The sequence below is a fragment of the Rhea pennata genome, chromosome 12 (genome assembly GCF_028389875.1).
Source record: "Rhea pennata isolate bPtePen1 chromosome 12, bPtePen1.pri, whole genome shotgun sequence".
Taxonomy (NCBI): domain Eukaryota; kingdom Metazoa; phylum Chordata; class Aves; order Rheiformes; family Rheidae; genus Rhea; species Rhea pennata.
The window spans coordinates 21655306-21677387 of NC_084674.1; the positions used below are offsets into that span (position 1 = coordinate 21655306).

Consider the following 22082-nt stretch of genomic DNA (forward strand, 5'->3'; position numbering starts at 1 on the left):
TGCTAGATGAGTGTAGTTGATTTGTTCAAAATAAGTCAGAGCTGTTGAATTTTGTTTGGAACATTGCTCCTTCTAGCTTTTGGACACAAAACTCTGTTGTAGAGGCTGTGTTTGTCCTCAGTGAGCACAGTTTCAGTTGTATTGAGATGTGCCTTTCTAAAACACTTGCTTCATCAGATGAACCAAACAGTGTGTTGCAGATGTCCTGTGGTTCTATTCCCTTGTTATGAATCATGAGGACTTTGTCAGCAAAGCAAGCTCATTATTCATTTCATGATAATCCATAACATCTGTTGACCCTTTGCTGCTACCTTATCAGATGTGTGTGTCTAGGGAAAACTTCGCTATCACAGTGGTTTTATTTTGTGCTATTCTTTTGAGCCTTTGAGAGAGAAGTATTGGAAATGCTTGGAATTTCTGACTTCCACCAAACTTTTGCTTGTTGTGGAGAGAAATACTTGCACTGATCTTTGTGCATGTTCAGTTTTAGAAGGAACAAAGCCCTGCATTGAAAGTTTTCAGGCTTTTCCTTCCTTCTGGAGCTGTCAATGCCTGGAATGGAAGCTGAGTTACCTGGGTAGGCCCAGGAGGGTAGAAGGTGGAGAACAGGGCTTTTTGGTTATTTTTCCAGCAAGTGAAATGGGTAGTTGAAGATGACTACTTCTTGTATCTCTCCTCTTCTCTGTAGACCTGTTCAGCTAATGTTTTTGAGTTATTAGTGGTATTCTGAGGAAATGTTGAGTGCTTGATGCATTCGGTTATTCTTAAAAATATTGAAATTCCCATTTTTTTGAAAACACTATACTTTATAATAGAAATTTACTTGACATTCCAAGAACTACTTAAAATTACTTCAAAAACAAACTGACCTTCAAGCTTGGCAAATAATGGACAGTAATGGTTGCTGTAGCTACTGTTGCTTTTTCCTTCTAATATATGCAGGATGTGCCTATTTAGTTATAGGTCTGTATCTCCCATCTTGAAAATAAATTTGTGTCAAATTAAATAATTTCAGATCATTTTTCTAAAGTATCTTGAAGTTGCAGAGAAATCCAGTAGACATATTTACAGTTGATTTCTGAAAAAGTTATCAGCAAAGATGCACATTGAAAAGTTGCAGTAAGTATGTAAATAACAGACTCAATTACAATGCTTTATTCTTTGCAGGAGATCAATGGGATCACTGCTGCACTGGCTGAAGAGCTCTTTCACAGAGGTAAAGAACTTGCCAGAAATTAACTGGGAACGAAGAGAGAGGTTTTCTCTATGTGTACGCATTCATATACCAAGATATTTAATCTCCAGACAGTCAGAGATTCTTGGACTCTGCATATCTGACTGGGACTTTTTCTTCTTCTTTCTCTTCACTTCTTTCTTACTGATTGCAATTTATGGCAGATGTACTTTGATTCAAGCTGTTATTTTGGGAGGAACTGTAACAGTAGTGCAATTACTTTTGGAAACTAAACAGAGAAATCCATTAATTCAGCTTTTGAAAAGGGCTTGCTTATTAGTCTGTGGCCTGAAAGGATAAGGCATGGTGCTAGTGATCAGAAGCTTTTGTTAAGCTTTCTGTCTTGGCATGTTGTTCTGTGACATGTAGGGAAGTTTCTTTTGTGTCAATGAATGCTGATGTAGTGTGTGTTAAATGCAAGAAAGCACTTTGTCTAATTTATTAGTGTTCTTTTGGAATTCAGGAAACATGAGACATTCTGGTCAGTTAATTAAAGGATCTTCTTTTCTGAGACTGACAGATGAAGGTAGAATACACTTGCTATAACTGTAATAGCTCTTTTTTTCATCTCTACTGTAAACAGAACTGGTCCATTGCCAGCAGAAGATGTGTGAAGTGGCTAACCCAGGCTAATTTTGTTTTAAATGAGATGTTAAATGCTACTGTGTTTGCCAGCTCAGCAGTGTTGGCTGAGGTGATAGGTGAAGCATGTTTCAGTATGCCTTTTTAGATTGTTCTGGCGAAAAATTAGGTAAAGCCATTTCAGAGGATCCACTCAGCAAATTTTGGAACATTTTAATGTAGTTCCTGAAGAAATTTGTCCCAACTTTGTAGCACACATGGTCTTACTGATTACTGGAATTGCTGGTATCTAACTGCTGAGTGTATCCTTGCCTTAATGTGTAGCTTGACTCTTGGGACTTGCTCCCTTTGAAGCCAAAGGGATTTTTACTTCTCTCAGAGCATTTCTGAAAATGCTGGTTATCATGAAAGCTGAAGCCATCTTGTTTATGGAGTCAAACTGATGTCACTAAAAGGAAGAGGAGACAGCCATCAGTTCCACGTGTATGTGTTTTGACTGCTGCAGTCCATGTTATCTTTTATGGTGCCTTCAGAGAGACGTTCGGATGTTGTTTCCTACTACTTATATACTGTTCTAGAATGAGCAAATAGCAAATGACACTGCATTTTCTATTCTAGGAGTCTGTATTGGTGTTAGTGTAGTAAAGGAGCTTACGCTCCCCACAAAAACATTTGCTAAAATTCTGCCTTCAGGCAGTATAGCAAAAGCTGTAAGGTCTGTTACTTTTTTTAGATGACAGACACTACTTTTTTCTGAATGTAATAAGTGCTAACTGTTGCAGAGTTTATCTTAAAAATATGGAGAAAGCATAGCGTCTTCTACATTATGTAAATGAATGTTGTATGAATCTGGTCCTTGTAAGATTGAGGGCAATTTGTTGTTAGTTGCCTTAGGAGCTTCGGGCTTATGTGATGAGTGTCCTTTCCAACACCTAGACTATTTTGATGTTAGATATTTTAAATCAGTCCTTCTAGTACCTGTTTAAAATAGTAAAAATATGCATTGTTTTGATGCCTCAAGAATAAAAGGGACAAATATTTTATCGCTAAGCTTAGATCTTCTCTGTACCGTTTGTTCTTCTGTCACCACTGAAATTGTGCGACTCACTGCAGCAGTGTGTTTAGTATTGTTATACTTTCATTTTTCAGGAGAGCAGTTGTTAATGGCTGGAGAAGTCTTTAGCATCAGGCCCTTGCAGTTATATGCTGTCACTCAACAGTTGCTACAGGGGAAGCCTACATGTGCTAATGGAGATGCCAAAACAGATTTAGGTCATATCCTGGATTTTACCTGCAGACTCAAGTATTTAAAGGTGAGCTAAATTCGCGCAAATACTGCAGACGTTCTTTCTAGCACACTTTGACATGATTCTTAGCAAACTTGGAGTCTAGTGTGAATGCACAAGAGCTTTACAGATGACAACACTTAAGGCCATGCAAGCATTGAGAAGTCAGTGTTGAACAGATGTTTATTCTGCCTACTTTCAGTAAACACCTTATTCTCTAACAAAGATGATTCCCCCCCGTGACACGATCTCTTTAGCTGTTTTGTCTAAGTGCAATCACAAAATCTTACTGCATGCTACTAGGAATGCGTAGGTAGGTGCACATTCTGCCTCACTGGAAGGCTTAGCAAGTTGCAAAAGCAAAAAGGCACCTATATTGCTGTTTCTAAGGAACTTGAGTTGCCTTTGCCATCTTACGAGTTTATGGAGCCCTCTGAACTGAGGGATCCTCTGACTGAAGAAAAGCATGTCTTTTAGAAAAATACCCATCTTCGGAGTTTTCAGAATTCCTGTCCCTTCTGAATGCTGCCGAGCGAGTCCTTTCAAAGCTTTTGAGCTGCAGATAAGACCAGAAAGAAAGCTGAAAGATTTCTCCCAAGATTCAGCTGTTCGCAGCAAGCATTAATGAAACAAACCATCTCTGTTTTCATGCTGTTAACATTTACTGAGGCCAAAATAGTAAGACAAAATGGAAATTTTAGGTGCTTTTTAATTAGATATATACCAGTGGAGTGCTTTGTTGTTTTGCAAAATCATCTTGGCAATGCCCTGAACCTCATCCTTGGTAGTGGAAATGAAGGTAGTTCTGTCTTGGAAGACCCAAATGTTTCAGGAAAGCTGTTTTTAGTGAATGTAGGCCTGTCTTCATCAGCTGAGAATGAAATGTTGGTCAGTCTTGCCTAAGATATCTTTTTTTGCATGCCCTATGTGCTACAGAAAACAAGCACAAGGTGGCAGCTTAGCTTCAGTCCTTTATTTTCTGTGCATAGCTGGTGCAACATTTTTTCCTGAATTGAGTTGTCTGTAATTTTCATGAATCACTGCATATTTGAAAATTTGTCTGGAACTTTGAATGTTTTTCCAAGATACTGTATTTGTGGTATAGCCTGTATAAGCCTTTTGAAATGCAGACAAGTTTGATAATATATACTAACTCTGGTTTTAATTATTGATTTCTAGGTCACTGGAACAGGAGGACCTTTTGGAACCAGTAACATTCAGGAGCATCTCTTGCCTTTTGATCTGTCAATTTTTAAATCACTTCACCAAATAGAGGTATGACAGAGATACTCTTCACTCATGATTTCATAGAGGCTCTGCAAATGCCAGGTCTGCTGTGTATTTCTGAGCATTAGTAATTGTATAATTTGACTTAGTGCTAAAACTGGAGAGTACGGTGTTTGGAAATAATCGTGAAGACTTTCACAATTCTGTTCTCTTGAAAAGTTTTGCATTGACTGGCACTGGCATTTTCATCTAGTAGTAAACACAAGTCTGTCCAGAGATTGGACAAATCTGTCTAGAATCTAGACTTTTTTTTCAAGGGTGGTAGGAGCTCTGCATCTCTCTGTTCAGTGTGGTTTCTGTGATACACCAGTGAAGCTGCTAGTTGTGGTCATTTTGCAGTGTGCGCAGTGCTTTACCAAGAAGTACTTGGTTGCTAGTAGAGCTCCAGCAGACCTTAGGTGTTGTAGATTCATCATGACTTAAAAGGAAAAGGTTTTCTAATCTTAATTGGAGTCTGATGCTAACATCTTAAATGCTTAGCATAGTCTCCTTGCTTCTCAAGGCACTTCATTTTTTTATTTACAATAAAGAACATAGAATACATAAATGAACTTGTCTGCAGGTAAAGCCACAGTTCTTTGAGGTACCACTCTTTTTAGTAGCAGTAAAATGCTGTGTCCTGTCAAACTGCCTGGGTAGTTTTGCCTCAAGCAGTGTAGGGGGGAGAAAGTTGGTGGATAAGAATCTTTGTACAAAGAACTGTTTAAGTTTCGCTGTTCTGCAGTTGTCTCAATTTCTTTGCTTTAGCTTTACCACGTTTTGATATTACTGACCTGATAATCTCCTGCTTGTGTCTGTGTTATGCGAAGGGGATTCTTGAGGAGTGTTGTAACTACTTTTCAAATTGTTAATAGAGCAGAGACCCAATATTAAAGCTTTCAGCTGTCTCTTCCACATCTCACAATTGTCTGTAATATTGTTTTTGATTTTATAACATAAAAATTACATTTTTCTTTTAAAACAGATAAATCACTGTGGAGCAAAACTTATTAATGGATTAACTTCATCAAAACATGCTCTAGCCACAATGAGTGTTCGATTTTCAGCAACATCGATGAAGGTAAGAGTGATTTCCTACTGCTGGTAGTTGCTTAAGCACATGCAAAAATAACATGGAGAAAATGTGGAGGAAGCGTTTACTTGTATCCCTTCACAGGGACGTTGCTTATGCTTACTGGAACGGATGATTCTGTTATTCATCCAGAACTGAATGTTTATGTCTTGGTTTTCTTTTCTCTATGCTTTGATTTAGCAAGGGATATCTAGGAGCATAACTTTCTCAGTTCCTGTATTGTCCCTCTCCATTCCCTAATCAAGACTGGCTGCTGGTGTTTGAAGTCTCTCCTTGTCAGTATAGAATAAGCGTGTCAACTTTCTGGTCCAGACAGTTCACGTTTTAAGACCTACAACTTTAATTCAGATTACTAGAAAGCTTAGCAATCTTCCTTGCTTTGCATGGCCATTTGTTGGACTGTTTTCGAAATGGTTAGCTTTCGCTGAAAACAAACGTAATACTTTACTGTGCTTGTCTTAAATAGGAAATACTCGTGCCTGAGGCCTCTGAGTTTGATCAGTGGGAGCCAGAGGGTGCAACTTCAAATTGTCCAGTGACAGCAGTTATTCCAACTTGGAGAACTTTAACGACTTTAGATATGAGTCACAATAGCATATCTCAAATTGATGATTCAGTGGTAAGATTCATTTGGAAGAATTGTTTTTCATTTTTAGGGGATAAAAAAGAGACTGGCTGTGCTTCTGTGGAGCATTACATAGCATGGATTTTGCATTTACTTCCTATATCTTCATTTTTCTGGAAGAATTTTAACTTGCATCTCCTTTTTAAATGTTTGTTAGCAACAAAATTAAAGCTTACTAGAAAGCAATCTTTGAAAAAGCTGAGGGAGACTTTTTGAAATAATCTTTCTTCTACTACCTTGGTATTTCCTTTGCTAAAGGAGAATAGCTGTTCTGTTATTCTGTAAGTAACATGTTCACAAATACTGACTTTTTGAAACATTTTTACTGCTTGCATTACCTTAGACCACTTATGAAAAAAAAAAGAGCAAACAAAAATAAACAGAAAAAACTTCTTGGGGTAGACTTTGGAGTATTATCAGGGCTCAAGCTTTCTGCATATTTAAAAATGTTTGATTTTTCTGGCAACCTTTTTGACATCAACACAGTAAGTAGAGCATGGAAACAACATCTGAAATATTTTGCCGGTACCTTGGTTTTGCATTTTGTAACTCAGTTGTTAAGGAAAAAGATCAGGCTTTTGTCACAAGAACAGATGTAAAACACAAACATACTTTTTTACTCAGATTATTCCTGCAAAGCAGAGAAAATAGTTACTTTTTTAACTGTACTAGAAGTCCCAAACATGGAGTGCAGTCCTATAGTTCAAGATTGTTTGTAACTCTAGGCTTAGACTTTTCAGGTGCCAGTCCATGCCTTAAGTACAAGGCAAGTCATTGGTGAAATTACAACCAACATGAAGCAAATGTATATGCAGTAACATCAAAATTCAGCATCTAATTCAGTATTTGACAAAAATAAAAGGTTTTGTAGCTTAAGATGCATTTCTAAGAGTTAGAGGCGTATATGAGCTCATATAATGCTTGCCAGGTATAATCAGTATATGTTAGCAAGTCAGTGAACTTATTCTGGCACTTGGTAGTGTGCTTTATCCAGGTGGTATTGTATCTACTTCTCTGATAAGATGAAACAGCTATAATGAAATTGGCCTACAATTAATGTCTGAATTGGGTGAAAAATGTTTGTCTCAAGAAAACGAGTTTCAGACTTAACCATACTTGTCAGAGAAACCAGCTTTTTCCTCAGAAAGAGGATTTAAGTTAATTTTGTTGCACAGTATTACCAAATGATTTTTTTAATACAAAAAACTATGAGACACTGTTCATTGGATGGTGCCTTCTGTTTGTCAGTCAGCTGTTAGTGAAGAATGTTTGTCCTGACTTAAAAGCTACAATGCATTTTATCACCGTCATTTTTCTTCCTTCTAGAAATTAATTCCGAAGATTGAATTCCTAGATTTGAGTCACAATGGAGTGTCGTTGGTAGAAAATTTACAGGTAAAAAAAAATACTTTTGAAGGGGAATTTTTGTTCCAAATCTGTTTTTTTGTGTCAGAATTCTGTTGTTGATCTTAGTCATGAAAACTGTTTAAACCAAAATAGGTTACGTGTTGTAACAATGTCAGGTACTCTTTTAATGATGCATTTCTTATTTACTGTAGATATTTTCCTTTCTTTGCCAATATTGGTGTATAATGTTTAGTTCCTTGCTCTTACTGCCGGCCATCTCTCTCACTCAGTAAAACTGTATTTGAGTGTGTTCCCATTTCGTAAGCTCAGACCAATGTTATGAACAATTTCACATCATATTTGTATGGCTAGGCAGTTTTCCTATAAACACTGTGGCACAGAACATAAACCTTAATATTTGTGTCTGTAATATTGTTTCATTTGAACGATTTGGTGTATGACATGGATCTTCTGTGCTTTCATAGCATCTTTACAACCTTGTTCATCTGGATTTATCCTACAACAAGCTTACGTCGCTAGAAGGTGTTCACACAAAACTAGGAAACATCAAAACTCTGAATTTAGCAGGAAATCAATTGGAAAGGCTATGTGGTCTTAACAAATTGTACTCATTAGTCAACTTGGATCTGAGCAACAACAAAATAGAACAGGTAACTTGGTCTCTATTTCAGTGTCAAACTCAATTGCGCTTTGAATTGCAAGAAATTTCTTCTAAAGAGTGAATTGAAAATTAAAAATGCAACTGCAACAACCTTTCCTGGTTATAACAGGAAATGAACAGTATAATATAACAGTAATTTATACTAGAGATGCTCAGCCTGTGTGCTGGTACTCTGTGTATTTGTATTCATCCATTTTTCCATAAACTTTCAGATTGATGAAGTAAGAAATATAGGAAGCCTCCCATGCTTAGAAAAGGTGGTCCTGTCCAGCAATCCTTTGAGCATCATTCCTGATTACCGGACCAAAGTGCTTGCTCAGTTTGGGGACAGAGCCTCAGAGGTAAGCCACAGTGCACTTTTCTTTTGAAGCTGGCACCTAACTAACTGAAAAAAAAATCTTTTTAAAGCCTAATGAGTAAACTAATGCAAATATTAGTAAGGCTGATGAGTTTTCACTTTACTTTGGAAAAGATCATCAGAGAATGAAACCATATTAGTAGTATTGCATTATGTCCATAGATCTAAAAAAAATTTTATCCTGTCTTCACTGGACAAAGAAACAGTATGTTAATACTTAAATACAGGTGTACTAGAAGGGTCTTAAAACTTATCAAGTGTTTCTGAATGTACACTAGATTTGTATCGTTTTAGAGCAAGGGTCTAATACGATATAGTATTTTTGTGTGTGGTAGTTATAAGATGCACAAAGTTCACATTAAGCTAATATTAATTATTATGCTAATTTAAGAAAGATTGCCTTGTTTTCAATTCATTTTTAGATATATTTTACATTTTCTTCAGGTCTGTTTGGATAACATCATTACCACAGAAAAGGAACTAGACACTGTGGAAGTGCTGAAAGCTATTCAAAAAGCAAAGGAGGTGAAGTACAAGCTGAGTAATTCGGATAAAAAGGTGAGTTTGAGTGATGGTAGGAGGAGGGAGTCAATTGCTTGTGATATTTATGCTGTTGTGAAACTCAAAAAAGACTATAAAGAAGTCTATTTCCAACTGGCCAAATATGGATGGGACAGTTAGACAAATAGATAAATTGGGCATTGTCTTTTAGCCAAATAAATTAGGTCTGATGGGAATTCGTTAAACTTTCCTTATAACAATTTTTACAATTTCTTTGCTTGCTGCTTTAATGTGGGATGAATTTTTAATTCTTTTCCTGTATTTTCAGTATAATTTCAGTTACTATCTGGCCTTCCTTTCTGTGCTGACTTGGGAGAGGAAGATGGGAGGAAAAGACAGAGTAACTTAACACAGTGAATGTACAGGGAACCATAACAGCCATGCTTTACATCATACATAAGTGCAGAAACATAATTTTACTACCTATGCAGCAGAGTACTAAAGTGATTTTGCCATCTTCCTCCTTGAATTTTTTTTAGCAGTGAGGAAAAAAAAAATCAGAAATCTGCATCCTCTTTGCCTTCTCACATATATGTTCTTAGCGTTCTGTGTAGCTGATTAGTCTTGCTTTGGAGTTAAAGTTATCGGACCTTGTTCTCTCCTTGCTGGGTAGAAATCTTGCTTTTATTTTTGTGTGTTTTATGAAACTCACTGTTACTCTTGTCAGTCATCACAGTGATTAGTGACCAGAAGGACTTTTTAGAATGAATTTTTAGTAGAATTCCACTGCACTAAGAAAGCAGAAACCTTGGTGGATGCGACGGACAAATGCTGGCGCTAACTTCACTATTAATAAAATTGAGAAAGCTAGTGCTAAAATTGAGAAACCTTGTATAGACTGGTTTTAGTTCAGAGTCTAATGTGTCCTGTGTTTAGTTTTTTTTTCTTTAATCACTGCATACTTTCTTTATTAGATCAGTGAGGACTCCAGGCTCACTGCCACCAGCTCCAAATCAAACTGTTCTTCTCTTACTGTTCGTCCTTCCTCTCCCTCTCTGCCTCGTCCTGTCAGCTCCAGCCAAGGTAATCATGTATGTATCATGCTGCTGGGCCGAGCCTCTTGGTTCTGCTTTTTGAAGCTGCATTGATATACATGAGTATTACATGCATGGATATAGGGCTTATCAAGACAAAATGAAGCAGAAGGACATGGCATTGGCGCAGAACTTACAAGTTGTGTGTGAATCAGCAATGCTGACCTGTTGTCACCAGTGTTAGTTAACTGTGGAGAAAATTTGGGTACTTTCACTGCATTATCCTGCAGAAATAGCAAGCAGAGGACTGTATTTTTTTCCGCAGATGTATCCTGTGGAAAATCTTGAAGTATAGATATGTTTAAAAACTGCATTTTGCAATTTCTTGCTACCTGTTATTGGTTGGCAAATCACATGATGAAATAGCATCTGTCCCGTTACTGTTTTTTGCCAAGAATTACATTTCTATCAATAAATCTGAAAGACATTAGGAAGTGTTATGTGAGTAGAAGAAAGACAAGTTACGGGATCATTGGTCAGTCTGAGCCTATGTTTTGGCATGTCCGTTGTGCTGTAGCTCGTGCTAGCTTTACTTGAAAATTATTTTTACTGTATGTTTCAAAAAAGAAAACCTGTTACATTAAGAACTTAAAAAAAATAGAATACCTTTTGAGCTTTTGCAGAAGCCTTTGAGATTACGTATGACTTACAGGAGTATTTGTTTGTGATTGAGAAGAATAGAACGTAAATGTTTTTTGGCTTTTGCCTGGTTAGAAACTTTAAAATTGTAATTGGACATGAACAATGGGAGAAGACTTCTTAATTGTCTAAAAGAGCATTAAGTATATAAGCAATAATTTGGTGAAGCAGTTTATTCTTTCCAATAAATTGTTGAGTTGCTGGATGGGGGAGAGAAATAGCTTGGTTTAAAAAAATGCAATCTGTTGCTGTGATTTCTGCTAGATCAGTAGAGGTTTCTAAGTTCAATCTATAACAATGAAATTGTTCTGAGAGCATTTGATTTAAGGACAAACAACTTAGAACAGATCCTGATACAGTTGCTATTTATGTTCTTTGTTTACTCTTGTAATGCTTTTAGATATCCTCTGTCACCTGCAGATAAAATGCTGCCAGTTTTTCCAAAATATGTGCAAGAAATAGTTTATTTTGGATAACCTGAAATCGAATACTTGCTTTAAAGTATAAAGCATTTAAATTACAGGACTGTGGCAATTTGCATATATAACAATCTGCAGCTTTATAGAGGGCTAGCTGTAAAAATGTATGGTAGCAATAGCTGTGACTACTTAAAAAATATCGTTGAGAAGTCCTTTTATATTACAACAAATTTTTAGGAGCAAATGAGTCTTGAGAGAGGGGGGAAAAAAATCTCTGAAGTACTTAGGAGTTTTGTAGAAATTTGATACAAGATTAGAGTAGAACTTGAGATGCATTTACGTTAGTCTTTTTCCATGAAGTTCTGTTGCTAAAATCTTAGGGAAGGCTACTGTAAATGATAGAAAAATGCAAGCGAAGTAGGGAAGGCTACTTTGTAGCTTTAATGGTAGAAATTAATTATTTGCTGTATATTTAGCCATCAAAGGTTGTTTTCAAAATACAGATTATGAGAAATCTATTTAGAAATTTTGAAATATGCTAGGCAATGAGTTTCACTGTTAGATCTTAAACCATGAGTAATGGAATTAATTTCCTGATATGCTATTTCTATGAATTGTTTTCTCTGCAGTTTTTGTAGACACCATCTGTTTCCGTAACATATTATTCAAATTAAATGTCACTGAAAAATGGCTTATGGAAAAAGATTAAATATTTATATAGGAAACAGAAAACCAGAAATAATGCTGTCGTGTTCTGTTTTTCCTGTCAATTTGAGTTTCCTTCTTGCTAACACAGTATTTTGTTCAAGTAATAATACCTTTTGCTTTTCCTCTGGCTATGAGAAGATTGGATGTATTTTGATAAACTTTACCATCAGTACAGGAAGGTGCTACATGCAGGAGGTCTTATGCTCGAGTTAGAGTATATATCCACACTAATTAATTGTGTTTTTATTTGTGCGTTTATATACTTAAACTGGCGGACTCAATCGTAGTATTGAAAACTGATTTGCTGGGTTGCGTTAGACCTTGCAAATGTCAAACAAGCAAAAAGTGTTGAATGTCCCTTAGAGCGTTGCCTCATATGCACTCAGGAAAATCTTTCCTGATCATTCATCTTTGAACACATCAAAAAGGTTCCAAGTAAGGTGAGTTAATTGTGTTAAGAGTGGCATTTGGGGGACCAGAAGTTCTCGGTGTGGTTGAGTTTCTGAAGGATTTACGCAGGTAGTACACATTGTAACTTGAAGCCTACAGAAATTTGAGACAATGCTACAGTTACCAAAGAATGCCTTGCTGCTGGTTTTACTAGCCTGGGCAATGTTTTGTTAAAACTAACTCAGAAGTCGTATGAAAAATTCTTAAATCCCGGTATCTGGCATAAGACAATCGTTACCTCAAAAAAGGAATTTTATCTGTTAATGTAACTTTTAATGCAATTAATGATACTTCAGTAATTAGGCTAAAATTCCATCTATATTTGCTTTTGTTTTGTCCTGGCTGCTAGGTGAAGGCATCCTCTACCCTTAATGATTTATAGACAGATTTTGATTAGATAATTTTAATTCAGCTTGTTCGACACATACTGTTAAACACCTGTTTTGGTTTTGTTTCAATGTTTTTAAGAGCTGTTTTTATTTGTTCTAGAAGTAATTCATAGAGAAACAGTCCTAGCCAGCAGTTCTTTACAGTCCAGTGGTTTGACTCCTACAGACCATACAGTTCCCCAGAGATGCTTTGAAATGTCAGACTCCAGATGTAAAAATCAGGTAGATACCGTTCTTATGTGTATTTTATGGTATTTTTAAATTTCTTGCAAGTTTAGTTCTGATATTAAACTTCTCGTTAGAATAATCCATAATAAAGATATTTGGAATTTCAGAGCTATTTTAGTAGAAAAAGGAGGTAACCTCAAATTTTGTGAAGGTTGATCCATGTTTTGAATTAACCAAATAATCCCAGTTTTCAGAGTTGTAGAGAACTGATATCACTGTATTATGACTTTAAGGTCAAGAGCTTGTGACATGTTGATCCAACATTGGTATCACATTGCCATTTAGTGTCCACTTAGTTACTCTGAGTGTAGGATTTAGGTGTTTTAACAACATCACTTTGTGGAAGAAGCCTCTCCCTGTCAATAGATGATAGCTCTGATTTGTCTCCTTCAAAATCCTGCTGCTTGATAGCTTCTAAATTATTTCATTGATTATAAGCATTTGAAGCACTTTTCATTAATATGCATGGCTTAGGGGAAAGAGCCAGCAGGATCTCTGGGTTCTCTTCCTCTGCCACCAGTGTACTTGGTCTTCAAGAAATTCCTTTACCTTTTTACCTCACTTTATACAACCTCAGTTGAATTTTATAGTCTACAGAAGGAATGTGTATGGATCATAGGTTGGATATGTGCCCAAAGCAGCAGCAGAGTCTGTCCTTGCCTGCCTTAATTAAATGCCCAACCTAAAGTAAAGAGGTGAAGCGTTTTAGGATCCTCTAACTGGATTCTCAAATTAGATCCTCTGTAAGAATAGCTATTCAGCTGCTATGAGTACAGCAGTCAGGATTTTGCAGTGAGCGGACTAGCTTTAAAATGCCAGAACCAACATGAACTTTGGTTTTCATGTGTATGCTGAGGAGTATGTCAGCAGCTGTAAGTAACTGGTGGCTTTCTGATGTTTTCTTCATCTTCTTAGGCACCTGCCTCTCTATTGGACTCATCCAAAGAATATGGAAGAGGTCATCATATGTGGTAAGCTAGGTATCTAAGCTCTGGTTTGAATCCCCGCTAGCTTTTCAGTAATAATTCCAGACACTGCATTTTTAAAACAACAGGCAAAACACATTCTCTTTCATTGTGTGATGCATCTGGATTTTGGAAAGCGATTTCATGGTGCAAAGTGTTTTTAAACTTTGAACTATGGGATGCTTTTGTTAGTTTCAAAAGCAACAGTAGCTGCGTTGTGAAGTGCTTTAACTCACAGAGTTATGCTGCTTAGGGATGGGAAATGGAAGATGAGTAAACATTTTAGTTCTTCATACTTTCTATACAATTACATATTACTAGGCTTTTAAATCAGTGGCTGTGTGCACTACAAAGATGTTCTGCAAATTGCATTGACTTAACTGAGTTAACAAGGTTAAGTCTCTAACCTTTGCGAAGCAGCAGCATGAATCATAGGTAGTTATGATTATTTTTGAATTCAAGCTTGTACTTACTGTGGCTTTTATCTCTTTTGAAGTTTGGATCATTCAGAGGAAGAACACTGTGCAGTGCCTGACCCCTGTAACACCGTCATCTTGCCTTTTAATTGTATGTCATACACTGCCACGAACCAGGATTTTATCCAGCACCTTTCCGCCTTGATAGTACAAACTGTGCAGAGATCACCCCCTTCCTTTACAGAGAAAAAAGGACAGTCTCTGGGTGATTCCAGAACCACAGAAAAAGAAGATGGATATTTTGAAATGGGACTTCATGAAGGAGATCAGACTTTCAAGTTCAGCATTACTTCAGATACTCAGTCATCTGACAACACAGCAGTGGAGAGTGTTGATGTAGTCAAAATTCTCTGGAGTTTTTCTATTCACATTCATAAAGGACTCAGGCAGTTTGCTTCCTGTTTGGTTTTGACTGATAGTAAGATAGCTGTGTTTGAGATTCCTCATCAGGAATTGAGAGGAAACTGCCAGCATATCCCTTCTGCCTTGAAGTTAACACTATGTTTTCCATACACTGATCTGAAAGAATTTGGCTTTCTTATGCCAGAAATCTGTTTAACACTCAAGCTGAGAAACAGTGAAAACTGCTTGTTTGTTCTTTCAGACTCCCAGAATCTTCAGGACTTTTATTCCTGTTTATGCACGTGTTGTTCTCAACACTGCACATCAGTGTTACCGAGCTCCACATTGTACTGTGGAAAAGCAAACCTTCAAGAATTTGTCTGTCAGCTTATGGAATTGAATTGCATATCATCAGAGGATGTTGAGATAAAAGGTTGTTTCCCAGCATATCTTGTTTACGGAAATAAAAGTAATGTTCAGAAACCCTTGCATCAACCAGAATCAACTGACAGTAACAAAGCATGGTCCAAAAATGCTTTGTGTTCTGCACTTTATTCAGCAGTGTATAAATCTTCTGATCAGGGTCCCTGTGTGTTCCATCCCTCTTGGATATTTCTAACACCTCAGCGTTTGTACATAGTTAAGGTAGATTTCGGTGTACTGCCAGGAAAATGGGTAGATGCTGAAGACTTGAGAAGTGTATTCAAGCTGAGTAGGATTCCACTAGCATCAGTTGTGTTGCATCCAACTCATGGTTCCATCCAGCAGAAGGGCTCATTTTTGGATGGGCATGTGCTGGAATTGCTTGTTGGATACAGATTTGTTACAGCAGTATTTGTTCTACCTCATGAGAAATTCCACTTCCTAAGAATCTACAGTCTTTTAAGAACACTCTTGCAGGACGTTAAGACTATTATTATTTTCAAAGCTTCAAACAAATCGGATTTTGTAAGAAATCACTTCTTGGAGTCCAGCAGACATGGTCAGTCAGCAAGGTAATGACAATTCTTGTAAAAGATTGGTTGCACAGTGCTAAAGTTAATGTGGCCTAACCACTGGGTTAGCGTTTGTCATTGTAGCTCTTTTTTGATTTGATGATCAGGCCTGTAATAGTGGTCAAATTCTTTCTTTCTGCCAGTATGTAATAGTATGCATGAATGGTTATCCTGAGCTGTATCTGTCTACCTTTTTCATTTATTTTCGTGGTTACAACTTAAAATGTATTTTTTCAGGGATAGATATTTTTCCACTTCCTTGCAGGGTGAGGTCATGGACAAATTGAAGCTTTTCTCTTGATGCTCAAGAGAAGTCATTTAGAGTAAACAAGTCCGTAGATACTGAGAATAAAAATTGCCTGTTCCTAATTGTTGAATGAAATGTAAAGCACAATTTTTTGTAGAGGAAGGGCTGTATGTTTCCTTAAATGTTGATGTTGCTTTTTTTCTGAATCTGTTCTGTCTCCTAGCTTTTGCAAGCCCCATCTGACTCTGTCATCTTTATATCCATCTGAATTTCTCATGCAGAAGATTACAGAAGATAACCAGATTCCAGTTCACATTCATGTTTCCGTGTCTCTGCAGTATGTTGCTGGGCTGAAAGGAAATGCCTTAATTGAGTTTTTCCATAACAACATTGCAGAGGTATTGTGCCTAGCCTAGGTGTATAAAAAGATGTGACCTTTCAGTACGAAATAAGAATAACTTTAAAAAAATTCTCGATCAAACTTAAAAACAAGAGTTAGGTTATGTCAAGTTTGGAGGCTTTTGATCAAAACCTTGTTTGTGCTATTGACTCTACTTTGGGTTCCCCACTGCAGTGACTGGGATCCTGCTGGGCTTATCTGCCCTCAGGAATGCTTGGTGTAGAACAAGAGAGTACATTAGTGTATATCTTGAAAATATGACTTCAAGAATGTTCCTCACATTTTTTTAAAAATCTCAAAAGCAAAGAAAATTACTTGAATTATTTTTTTAATGTTACCTGACTAAATTAACAAGTGATGTGCTTGGGCTGACTTCATTGTATAATGTGTATGCATAAATACGATACATGGCTGTAGGGACTGTGCAAACCTAAGCAGGTAAATACAGTTTCTGAGTAACGAATGTGTAGGCTATATGTGGAAAGCTTAAAAGTACTACTCTTCCCTTAAATTCATGCTGTGACTTTTTATTTTAAATGAAAGATGATTGTGTTGAGAAAGAGAATGACTTTTTTTTTTTTACTCCTTGCCCTCATTTCTAGATCTTTTAAAATAAGCTCTTTATAAGTCGTGCCATTCTTTTTAAATCTGGAGGAGCTGATAAAGCAAGTGACTCATTTGAGAGTTCATAGTAAGCTCATCAGGCTAGAAGTTTGGAAGATGCCTAGCTGTAACAGCAGCTCTCATTACTACCTGTGTTTCCATCCTCTCTCATGAAGCTCTTTGAATCCAGCCCCTCAGTAGCATCTAAAGGCTTAATAGGCTTGTTGAGGTTTGGGAGGTGCTGTTGATATGTAGCAGTATCTACACTAGAAAGGCTTTTTGCACTAAATATTTTTCTAACTTCTTGTTATTTTCCATAAAGAAAGAATAATTAGTTGACAACAGAAAAATATTTTCTGTTACGTATACAAGACATTTTCTGTAGAGAGCTATTATAGCTGTGTTTAGCAGCAATGAGGTGAACTTTCACTCTTTGATAATAGCATTTTCAGATGCTTCAGATTGAGAAATCAGTTTTATAGTAGTCTAAAACTGCCTCTAAGCTGATGAAACTGAAAGATCAAAATGTGCAAGTGATTTATGAAATGATTTTTATCTTAGGTGGAAAATGAAGAGTTGAGGCATCTCATGTGGTCTTCAGTTCTGTTTTACAAAACACCTGATTTGGAAGTGATGGCTTGTGTGCTTCTCTCAACAAAAGCTATTTACTTTCTGTTGGATGAATCTCTCATTCGTGCTCATGAGCACCAGTCAGGTAAGATAATTATTAATTTCAAGCTTCTAATAAGGTAACAAACTTAGTCTGCATCTGTGTTTTTGTCTTCAGTTCAAGTACCAGTCTTGCCTGGTATTCTCTTTTTTGGCCTCCTAATTGAAGAAAAGTGTAGTACAGTCTACCCTATGCAAAGTACTCTTGGGGCACGGGGTGGGGGTATAAAAACAAGTCTTGAGTCTTGAGTCATGGCTGCTTCTCATACAGACACTTCCATGTGCTATATTATCCATGCTTTTCTCAAATGTCATTTAATATTCCCTAGCCTCACCTCAGCAGCTAAAAAAACAAACAAACAAACAAACAAAAAAAAGCCAAAATAGTAAGTGAATGTCATGATTTGTATTCGGTTCATGAATGCATCTGCTGTTTTAAATCTGTGTCATGCAGCTTCTTCTTCCAGAAACAGTATTGGCAAGGAGATTTGGTCATATTTGGTATTTAACAACTTATTTAGAAATTCCCAATTTCTTTCTTTGAGTGTGATATAGATGCAAGATCTGAATATAGGGATTATGCTCGTGGAAAAAAATATTTTTTGTATATCTTTCTTACATTTTTTTCAACAGATTTTTGGAATCAAGAAAACTCGGATTGTGAAAATAGCTCTTTCCACCTCTCTTGCTGCTTTGTGCTAAAACTTAATGATCTGCAGTCAGTAAATGTTGGCTTGTTTGACCAATACTTCAGAATTACTGGTGAGTACATTTCCAGCTCTAAATTTTCCTAGTTCCGTATTGTCTCTTCCGTCTTGTCTTAGATGGATTTGCTTTATTTCATTACTGATATTACTGTTATCTTGCTACTTCTTTTTCTTAGAATGAATTAATATAATGCTGTGGTGCTGTATAAATGAGTAGGCTGATGATGTCTTGCAAGACCTTGCACTTGAGATAACTAGGAGGCTTAATATCAGTGAGTTAATTGGTCCCACATGTGCTTTTAAAAGTTCTTGTGTCTTAGCAAGAGAGATCAAAAAGAAAGTCTTAAAGAATTTCCTGTTGTACTGAGGTTTTGGGTTGCAATGAAGAGTAAGATCAAGATACTGTCTGTATTGCAAAATGTGTGGTTGACAGTTGACTTTTTAGATGGAAAATGAGACTTTAAAGTTTGCAAAAAAAAAAAGATGTCAACTTAAATTTAAATAATGTAGGAGTTGGTTTCAGGGCTGGTGCTTTGCCCCAGAGTCTCACTATTTGTGAGTCATATGTTCCCATGTTATAAAAAGGCTTTCTCTTACTGTACTGTGAGCTCTTGAGGGGGGAAAAATTGCCTTAGTGGGGATAATTTAAGGTACCTTACGCACCATCAGTGCACAAAGAAAACTTGAGGCTGATTTTCTGTAATATCAATTAAATCTTTACAGCAGCAGTCAAACTGCGAGAAATGCAATAAATGTGCATTGTATTTTAAATCAAGAGGAATTTATTTTTTCAAGGGGTTTGTAAGAAATTTTACTCTTTTCCAGAGACTGGAAAGTTATCCAAATAATGATGCATCCGAAGTTGCATATTTTTGGGAGTCCTTGCAAGAAATATTTTTTTGCCAACAAAAACTTGGTGAAAAAAATTATAATAAAGATATGTTCAGATGTGTGAATGTTTTAAATTCTGTGTTTTCCTCAGGACACTCCGCGGATCATATAGTCACCTGCTTGACAAGAGATAGTTACAACACTCATGCGTTTATACAGCAGCTTATGGCGGTTTTGTCATTGCTGGCACGCACACCTTCACCTGAACCGGTGGATAAAGACTTCTACTCTGAATTTGGGAATAAAAACACAGGTAAAAGGTCTCTTCTGTAAGGCTTAAGTTGTTCAGGCTATGTATTTAGTGCATCATCTAACATGTAGTGATTAAAAACTTTCAAAGGATATGTTGACATTAATTGTTTCCTATTTGTCTGTGATACTTTACCACACTTCCTTACCTTAATTGTCCTCTTACACATGCCCTGTGGTTAAATATCAAACATCCTTGCCATGAAGTTAAAGTGATTGCTTATTTTGGAGCAGAAGCTGCATCCTTTGCATTGTGTTTTGGGTTGTGTGCTAGTGTAGCTTCCACTACTCTTCTCTATAGGTTAGGCTGAAACTTGCAAGTCTGTCATTAAAGAACAGTGAATTTAACAAAGTCCAAAGGTTACGATGTTCCTTGTTTGGTCAAATAAAGTAATCCTGTCATTCCATGAGAATGCAGAGAAATGAAAACTAGAGCTTTTTAAAGTGTGCTAGGTTCAATTCAAATGTTAGGTGAAACTGTTTTGGCTTAGAGTTTTGAAGCCAACTGATGGTGAAAAATCAAATAGTGTTTTTCTGATGGATGTTATTTACTGTCACTGTTATATATAAGGAGAAGCCACGTAAGCTCAAGAAGTGCAAGATCTGAAGGGAGGAGTAGTATCTTTTATTAGACCAATTGATTTATGTGAAAAAGCAGGCAAGCTTTCAGGCACAAGATTCCTGCAAGCTTTGCTACATTGTTTTTAGCCACTTAGCAGGGAGTAAAGTAGGGCACAATGCAGCTTCACTTCCTGCTATTCCAGAGCCTAGCATGTGCTCATCCATATAAAAGCAATTCATCTTGATCTTTTTTTCTTTTTCATTTCCCCCCCTTCCTGTCTGCTTAAAAGAAGCAGGGATTTTGTTTGTGTTCTGTGATCTGATCGTGCTTTCAGTCAGTTCAGAAAAGGGCCTGGAAAGGGGGAGACAGGAAACAAGTTGGTAGGAAGGCAGATATGAGAATCAAGCTGTATTTCCTTCTACCTCTTCTGCTTCTAACTCACTCTGAATTATATAGTTAGAAATTAGCAGAAAAGTGTGTTGGTGATGCAAGAGGGACTCCAGTAGAGATTTGCAATCCAAATAAAAATTTTCCAATATTGTATACAATTAAAACTCTGCATAAACAGATTTAAAACTTGAGTGTTCCAGCTGCAAGTGTCAAAGGTTATTTTGCTTATCCTCATGCATGAAGAGACTACTGTATAGTAACATATATTTATCCTTGCAGGGAAAATGGAGAATTATGAACTGATTCACTCTAGCAGAGTAAAATTTATTTATCCCAATGAAGAAGAAATTGGGGACCTTGCTTTTCTAGTGGCAGAGAAGATGGATGGTTTGACTAATCTTCAGTCCCTCAATATCCTTTTGTACGTGCTGGCATTTCAAGTAAATCATGTAGAAGGATCTGCCCAAAACCATAGTTTGCTTCAACCTAAAACACTAATATTAACCAGCTCTGATTTGTTCCTCTTTGATGAAGATTATATCAGTTACCCACTACCTGAATTTGCTAAGGAACCACCAAAGAAAGATAAGTATCAGCTTGCAGATGGCAGACGAATCCGGGATTTAGATAGAGTACTTATGGGTTATCAGACATATCCACAGGCCCTCACATTTGTGTTTGATGATGTTCAGAACCAGGATCTGATGCAGAATTTAACACTGGATCACTTTGGAGAGACTGATAGTGCCCCAAAGGGACATGCTAAACAAGAAGGCAGCAGGAACAGGGAGATCCAGTGGTATGTCTTTATCCCAAGTCCAGAAAGCAGAGAGAAGTTAATTTCCTTGCTTGCAAGACAGTGGGAGATGCTCTGTGGTAGGGAGCTGCCGCTGGAACTCACAGGGTAATTATTGCACAGCTTGCATTGTGCACGGCTTAGATTGCAGTGTCTATTGTAAGGTAAAGCACAGTGTTTAAGTAGGTAGAGCCTGTCAAGTTCTGTTATCCTAGTAAGGAGCTGAAGTGGACTCCCTCGTTCCCTAGTGCAATGAACATTTAATAGTCCATAGAATTATCCTGAAGTGTTAACTAATTTTTGTAAAGTCTATTTTTTATGCACCAGTATGTAGTGAAAAAAATTCATGAGACATCCTGGGAAACTGTATGGAAAAAAATAAGGAGTCAACACTAGATACGCTGTCATCTAGGGCTGTTAAAGTTTCCGCTGTTTTTTCTGTATATATCACTCTTACTGTTCTATACAAATTCTAATGTGTAAATAATGGTAAATGCTTGTGTATGTTTAAGTGCAATGTTATTTGTACAAGATGTATTTTGGGTATGCTGCTAATGCTTATTATTTAATGACCTTACAAACAGTTTTACTATTTTCTCTTTGAGGCCAAATGTAATTATTTGCTGCCAATCATGAACTTCACAGTGGAACTAAAGCTACATGCAGAAACTACATTTTAATCTGGTATTAGTTGCATAGGCATTCTTTCTCCTTAGTCTAGGAAAAAGAAAAATTGCCTGTTAAAAGTCCACTTGACACCGTTGAAAATGAAAAGTGCCCAACATGGATAGGGTGAGCAATTTGTCAGCAAATAATGAATTTGTATCTCTGAGCACCAAGTCTTTCTTTTGCCTACTTTGTTGTACAAATAAAGTGTAATTTGACAGTT

General features: G+C 36.8%; 1 protein-coding gene across 6 annotated transcripts in view; it reads left to right on the top strand.

Moving 5' to 3' along the window:
- NISCH (nischarin) overlaps positions 1-22082 on the top strand; it is a 31570-nt gene extending 9488 nt beyond the window's left edge. Inside the window, exons 4-21 of one of the 6 annotated variants that reach the window (XM_062585415.1) lie at positions 1168-1216; positions 2966-3129; positions 4282-4377; positions 5354-5449; positions 5928-6080; positions 7413-7481; positions 7919-8104; positions 8328-8456; positions 8918-9031; positions 9949-10057; positions 12774-12895; positions 13817-13872; positions 14363-15679; positions 16150-16324; positions 17491-17644; positions 18232-18360; positions 19288-19449; positions 20677-22082. In XM_062585415.1, coding sequence (XP_062441399.1) covers positions 1168-1216; positions 2966-3129; positions 4282-4377; positions 5354-5449; positions 5928-6080; positions 7413-7481; positions 7919-8104; positions 8328-8456; positions 8918-9031; positions 9949-10057; positions 12774-12895; positions 13817-13872; positions 14363-15679; positions 16150-16324; positions 17491-17644; positions 18232-18360; positions 19288-19449; positions 20677-21305 — 3909 coding nt within the window. In that variant the 3' untranslated portion in view covers positions 21306-22082. Of the gene's footprint in view, positions 1-1167; positions 1217-2965; positions 3130-4281; positions 4378-5353; positions 5450-5927; positions 6081-7412; positions 7482-7918; positions 8105-8327; positions 8457-8917; positions 9032-9948; positions 10066-12773; positions 12896-13816; positions 13882-14362; positions 15680-16149; positions 16325-17490; positions 17645-18231; positions 18361-19287; positions 19450-20676 lie in introns of those variants that run through there. The other 5 variants (XM_062585416.1, XM_062585417.1, XM_062585418.1 and 2 more) reach the window with 5 other exon arrangements.